Source organism: Sapajus apella, unplaced genomic scaffold (genome assembly GCF_009761245.1).
Source record: "Sapajus apella isolate SASKATOON/1434 unplaced genomic scaffold, GSC_monkey_1.0 scaffold23, whole genome shotgun sequence".
In the NCBI taxonomy this organism is placed as follows: Eukaryota; Metazoa; Chordata; class Mammalia; order Primates; family Cebidae; genus Sapajus; species Sapajus apella.
The window spans coordinates 9,870,261-9,877,508 of record NW_022436963.1 but is presented as its reverse complement, the minus strand read 5'-3'; the positions used below and the strand labels follow the sequence as shown (position 1 = coordinate 9,877,508).

Genomic DNA, 7,248 nt, shown 5'->3' with positions numbered 1-7,248 from the left:
GTGTGTGTGTGTGTGTGTGTGTGTGTGTGTGTGTGTGGTGTCTGTATTTTTTTTTTTTTTTTTTTGAGAGGGAGTCTTGCTGTTGCCCAAGCTGGAATGCAGTGGCACAATCTTGGCTCACTGCAACCTCTGCCTCCCAAGTTCAAGCGATTCTCCCACCTCAGCCTTCCCAGTAGCTGAAACTACAGCTGAAAAATTAGCCACCACACCTAGCTAATTTTTGTATTTTTAGTAGAGACAGGGTTTCACCATGTTGGCCAGGCTGGTCTCAAACTCCTGACTTCAGTTGATCCATCCACCTGGGCCTCCCAAAATGCTGGGATTACAGGTGTGAGCCATCGCACCCAACCTGTTGAATATATTTTTGAGAGAGTAATAAAGCATGGATTTTCAGCTGGATAAGGAATGAAGTGAGACCACAAGGGGGCGGGGGGGGGACATTAAATTAGCAATAGGGCTCAAATGGTGATGGGGATCATCAAGAAAGAATTAAATTGGATACAGTATCCAAGTTACCTCCAATGCTTTAATGATGCACAGTCATCATAATGTCAATAATGAATATTGGTCTGGCCAAAATTATAACTATATTGGCTGGCCAGGAGGCCAGGAGGAGGAAGAATGGGAACAGGCAGAGGTAGAAGTGAAGAGAAGGGTGGTAAATATAAATCCTTACCTTTTGAATGAAGAATCAACAAATACTATCTAAAACTGAACCATCAAGAAGCACCAATATAAACAAGATATTTCGACATTCAGATAAATACTGAAATATCATCTAAAAGATTGAAATTGCCTCTGGGGGAAAGAAGTGGAAATCAGACAGGGATATGCTGTTTTTTTAAACAAGCCTTAAGGAACTCTTTGACTCATTATACTATGGATATATATATAAAACTGATTTAAAAAAATTTTTTAATGCTGAATTGTTTGAAAATCGAATAATCACACAACCTTTAATTAGATATTGTTATTCACCATCCAAGACTAGTTTGATTCATAAGAGCAATCTGAAACACTCACAAACTCTTGTTTCCTCTCCCAGGAAGGATGCCATCCTGTTAACTGATGCTTTCGACTTCACCGATCAGTGTTTAAATTCAGCACTTGGCTGTTATGACGGAAATGTCTATGAACGCCTGTTCCAGTGGGCTCAGAAGTCACCAACGAATACTCAGGTAGTTGGGTGGAATTATAAATTACGTAAGAAAGCAGAGAACAGGCAGTGAATACACCTTCATGTTTCCCCATTTTAATTGATTCCCATTAGGTTGGAAATCACTTGGCGTAGCATGTCTGTTTAAAACATTTTTAGAGAACACATAAAAGAAACCACTCCGGAGTGGTGGTATGGCCTGACAGGAGCTCTGAGCCTGGACTATAATCAGCAAAATGCGCCGCTCGGAACTTGGTAAAGGGAATTAAGAGGAAGGCCGACGCTCTAAATCATGGCTTGACAGACCCAAGGGCATACACAGAGTGGTAAACTGGCTTTTAAGTAACAAAAAGAAGGAGATAAATTACTGCGGTGATTTAACTACCTTATTTTCAGCCTTTTAACTTTCAGTTTTGTGTAGATAAAAGGGGGTATTCAGAAGTGATAGGAAGCTTGAGGGATGTCTCTCTCAGACCTGATTGCCTGCTAGAGATGATACCGTCTCCTCTTCACTCTAAGGAATACGACTCAAGGAGCAAAAAAGCCGTTGCACTGACATCAGTAGCCCAGGAAAGCCATATAAGTGACAATTACAAGGGTCATGCCAAAAAAATCCCCAGCCATCCTAGGAGAGCACACCAGAACTCTACATCATTAACAGCGAGAAGACAGGGGGGACTCATAAGGTCCCAACGCTCTAGGGCCAGGGTATGCTCACAGCTCTCTGCTGATGAGCCTCTTTGGGAAAAGTTGCAAATGTCAATGAATATGTTAACAGGAGTGAAGAAATAAACCCTGTATTTAGAATATGAGGAACCAATTATTTAATAGCAGATTTTACACAGATGATCACAACAAAGTCTATAGGTACACAACAGATTATTTTAAATTTTATAGTGCAAATATATTATTCAGATGATGAAGCTTTCTTTCTTACCTCTTTGGTACAATTTCAGAAAAGGTGTCTTAACACCACATCAAACTGGCAACTCTCAAGCTTTCATTCACACTTAGCATGGTGTTAGACTTGCGCTTAACAATTTGCAGCCTGTCATACCACATGGCTTAATTTAACATGATTATCTCAAGTTACAACACAACCAACCCATCTTGGTCACTCCTTGTCCCCAGAAAGACATCCTTTTAACTCAAGGAAATAGAAACAATTTACCTAAAGAAGGTATACATTCACAGCTTTAGTAGTTAACCTACTTCCAGTGTGTTTCTTTTTCTAATGATTAGATCTACTTTCTAACATTTAAATCTTGGCATAAAAATACAGCAGTCCTCCCACTCCAGACTAGCTCCCATGGTCTAAAGATAAATGTATGCCCTTTGGTGCTCCAGAGAAAAACCCACCCTGCTATAACACCTGTCAGAAATGCTGACATATATAGCTTAAACCTGTTTTACTGGCAGCACAGGAAACATTTTGGCTTCTCTAGAGAGAATGGCGGGGGCTTTCTTGTATTTTAGTTTGGTTTTAATATGTATTTTAAAAGACTTTAATCTGGATAGTACATGAGAGCATGTTTATGTAAATGAGAGGAATGACTGACCCAGAGGGTCAACGCATTTGGAAAAACATTGATGCACTTCATCCCATTCACTTCTATCTCCTTCCACTTGACTGTGAACGACGACGGCGTCTTCACCTTCCCAATGCTAGGATTTATCACGGAGTAGACACTCCACGTTTATGGAATAAATAAAGACAGTTTTATGACCTATGCAGCGAGACGAAGGAACCTGCTGCATACATAGTGCCACAGACTCCTGTCATCTTAGCTTATATTACCTTCCTAAACAGGTGACAAGTATAGCACTGGATCTTTCACACATGACAATTGGGGAATGTGAAGTTACAAATGATCTTAGTGAACTGTTTCCAGTTAGATAAAATGACACGAGTCTGCCTGCTGACATTTAGCCACATGATCTTACCTTTCCGGCTCCTTTAGAGATCACCAAAATAGTACTTTTAAAATGTATTTTTCTAATCTTCTGTGGATAATTTTTTAACCCTACCCTTAAGATATAATGCTATAATGCTGAAGCTGCAATAAGAGATGCTTTCCTCATTTGCACTAATAGAAAGAGGCACACTACAGATATTTTATGTATACATTTTATTATTTGAGATGGAGTCTCGCTCTGTCACCCAGGCTGAAGTGCAGTGGCACAATCACAGCTCACTGCAACCTTGGCCTCCCAGGTTCAAGCAATTCTCCTGCCTCAAACTCCTGAGTAGCTGGGATTACAGACATGCACCACCACACCCAGCTAATTTTTGTATTTTTTATTAGTAGAGACAGGGTTTCACCATGTTGGCCAGGCTGATCTCAAACTCCTGACCTCAAATGATCCGCCTGCCTCAGCCTCTCAAAGTGCTAGGCTTATAGGTGTGAGCCACCACACCCAGCATATATTTTAAATAAAACAGCAGCTATGTTGAAACATGCCCTGTAAACACGAAAGTACAAACAGGAATATATTGCACTGACATTTTTCTACCAAAAGAAAAGTGCTATGCTAAGATAAACATCTTGCAATCAAATGAGAGGCTCTCTTCTGTCTGGGGCAGTGATGAGCTTTATCCCTGGAGAGGATGATATGCTTTCTTGGTTTAAGGGAGTAATCATTGGGGATAATTTCAAAACAAAAATCTTGTTTTTCCCCAATTATTCTATTGTAAAAATTTGTACAAGTAGGAGTTAGATGCATTTAATACATCTACTGATTCATTCATTCAATAATTCAACAAATATTTACTAAGTACATGTTTATGCCAGAAACTATTCTAGATACTGAAGATACACTGCAGAACAAGAATCATAATCCTATGCTGAGCGCAGTGGCTCATGCCTGTAATCCCAGCACTTTGGGAGGCTGAGGCAGGTGGCTCACTTGAGGTCAGGAGTTTGAGACCAACCTGGCCAACATGGCCAAACTCTATTAAAAATACAAAAATTAGCCAGGTGTGATGGTATACACCTGTAATCCCAGCTACTCGGGAGGCTGAGGCACGAGAATTGCTTGAACCTGGGAGGCAGAGGTTGCAGTGAGCCAAGATCCCTGCACGACTGCACCCCAGCCTGGGCAACAGAGCAATACCCTAGTCTCAAAAAAAAAAAAAAAAAGTCATAAGCCCAGTGTTCAAGGAGCTTACAGTTTTAGTGTAGACAGGCACACACACACACACACACACACACAAAGTAAATATTATAAAAGATGAGACTAGAACTAAGAAACAAAGAATCAAGACACTGAATTACAGCATAATGAGGATAACCTAGTCAGACCTAGAATACTGCTTATGTGATCCCACTATCTGGTTCCTTGCTTTGTGATTAATGTTCAATTTCAGAGAGCCTCAAAGAGTCAAGCCTTTTATTTGTATTAAATTCCAAAAGCAAGTGATAAGCTGTGTTTTTAATTGGCCACCTGTATCCACAATTTAAAATCTGCATGAGAAAAGGAAGGATGCCCTTTGGAAAAAATACTTCTCCATATGTTCACACAAAATTAGTTTTAGAAATAATTTTTAAAATTAAGAATCTTATGTAATGTTACTTTTAGAAGCTAAAGACTTAATTTGAAAGAAAAAGTCATTAATCCTGGCAGAAATGTACTGTCTTAATAACGTGTTTCTTTGCACAAACAGGAGAACCCTGCCTATGAGGAATATATAAGACCACTATTACAAAGTTGGAGATCCAAGCTATGAAATAACCAACAGTATTCAGGAAGCAACCAGCACCATTATGTAATGATGGTACTATGGCATATATGCAAAATTAAAATTTAAAATTAGATATTTATGTTTTAGTCATTATCTTTTAGATACAGTCTGAAGTGATATATGTGAATTAATATCTGTGATTTACTTTGAAATAATCGATAGGAGAAAAAAGGCAAAGTGAATAGTTGTTGAAGCTAGTCAACGGGCAGGTACATGGGTCTTCATTACACTAGTCTCTCTACCTCTGAATGTGTTTGAAATTTCCAGTGGGGTACAGTGGGTCATGCCTATAATCCCAACACACTGGGAGGTCATGATGGGAGGGTCATTTGAGCCTAGAAGTTCAAGACCAGCCTGAGCAACATAGAGAGATGCCATCGCTACAAAAATAACAATAAAAAATTAGGCATGGGGGTACATGCCTGTGGTGCCAGCTATTGGGAGGCTGATTGCTTGAGCCCAGGAGGTTGAGGTTGCAGAAAGCCGTGATCACACCACTGCATTCCAGCCTAAGCAACAGGGTAAGAACCTGTCTCAAAAAAGAAAAAGAAATTTCCCACAGTAAAAAACAGCACCACTATCCATTTACAGCATCTACTTGGTTAAATACCAGGATTTTGCTTTAGATCTAGCAAAAGCCAATAGGCTCATTAGTCGTCACTGTGTTCTTTAGCACTCATTTATCCTTGGGTTTAAAAGGACACACATACATGCACACACACAATCCTCCTAAGTGATTATACTTGCTGTAATCTAAATAAAATACAGCTCTAAGAATGCAACTAGCCGGGCGCGGTGGCTCAAGCCTGTAATCCCAGCACTGTGGGAGGCCGAGGCGGGTGGATCACGAGGTCAAAAGATCGAGACCATCCTGGTCAACATGGTGAAACCCCGTCTCTACTAAAAATACAAAACATTAGCTGGGCATGGTGGCGCTTGCCTGTAATCCCAGCTACTGAGGAAGTTGAGGCAGGAGAATTGCCTGAACCCAGGAGGCGGAGGTTGCGGTGAGCCGAGATCGCGCCATTGCACTCCAGCCTGGGTAACAAGAGTGAAACTCTGTCTCAAAAAAAAAAAAAAAAAACAGAATGCAACTAAGTATCAACTTTTAAAAATCAACGCTTCCACAGTGAAAATGATTTAAAATTTCATTAAAAGACATAACTGTCTCAAGTTACCCAAATATAATCAAGCTACATTTTTCATATCATTTTCAATTACCCAACTAGACAAAACACTCTAAATGTCATTAGACAAACAGAATGGGGAAAAAAAAAAAAAAAAAACTCATCTGGCTACTTTTCCTAATTTACTCATATAAACAATCATTTTATTGTTAATAATTAGTAAATTTGAGAAAATTTGCCAAAAGCAAACATCTCCAGTAAGCAGGACAAGGAAGAGGCCTCATAAGTTTTTAACTTTTTTTTTTTTTTTGGGACGGAGTTTCGCTCTCGTTACCCAGGCTGGAGTGCAATGGCGTGATCTCGGCTCACCGCAACCTCCGCCTCCTGGGTTCAGGCAATTCTCCTGCCTCAGCCTCCTGAGTAGCTGGGATTACAGGCACGCACCACCATGCCCAGCTAATGTTTTGTATTTTTAGTAGAGACGGGGTTTCACTGTGTTGACCAGGATGGTCTCAATCTCTTGACCTCGTGATCCATCCGCCTCGGCCTCCCAAAGTGCTGGGATTACAGGCTTGAGCCACCGCGCCCGGCCATAAGTTTTTAACTTTTAAAAACTTGGGTACGGTGGCTCACACCTGTAGTCCCAGCACTTTGGGAGGCCAGGGCAGGTGGATCACCTGAGGTCAAGAGTTCAAGATCCGTTAGCATATTAGTGGCATTGAAAAAAAAAAAAGAAAAAAGAGTTTAAGACTAGGCTGGCAAACATGGTGAAACCCCATCTCTACTAAAAATACAAAAATTAGCTAGGCATGATGTTAGATGCCGGTAATCCCACCTACTCAGGAGGCTGCAAGCAGGAGAATCGCTTGAAACTGAGAGGCAATTGCAGTGAGCCAAGATGGCACCATTGCACTCCAGCCTGGGCAACAAGAATGAGACTCCATCTCAAAAATAAATAAATTAAAATTAAAATTAAAACTGGGAACTAGTATTATTCCTATTTCCACACCTGTTTTCAACCCAAATCATTTTATTTCAATATTGACCTCAGCAAGCTCAACAACACATAACTGGTTGGGCCTTTTTTTTTTTTTTTTTTTAAGGTAACTATCAATCAATTTTAAATACAAGATAATTTTCCGAAATGATAAACTTGTACTCATGTATTGATTTACTGAAACCACAGCAATCTGTCAATAACATCAAAGGATCTTAGTTTGAAG

General features: G+C 40.0%; 1 protein-coding gene across 8 annotated transcripts in view; it reads left to right on the top strand.

Moving 5' to 3' along the window:
- Positions 1-4,971, top strand: part of ACOX2 (acyl-CoA oxidase 2) — a 32,720-nt gene extending 27,749 nt beyond the window's left edge. For 7 of the 8 annotated variants that reach the window (XM_032290302.1, XM_032290301.1, XM_032290303.1 and 4 more), the window contains 2 exons: positions 1,046-1,225; positions 4,821-4,971. In XM_032290302.1, coding sequence (XP_032146193.1) covers positions 1,046-1,225; positions 4,821-4,848 — 208 coding nt within the window. In that variant the 3' untranslated portion in view covers positions 4,849-4,971. The remainder of the gene's footprint in view (positions 1-1,045; positions 1,226-4,820) is intronic. The other variant, XM_032290304.1, reaches the window with a different exon arrangement.
- The last annotated feature ends 2,277 nt before the right edge of the window (positions 4,972-7,248 follow it).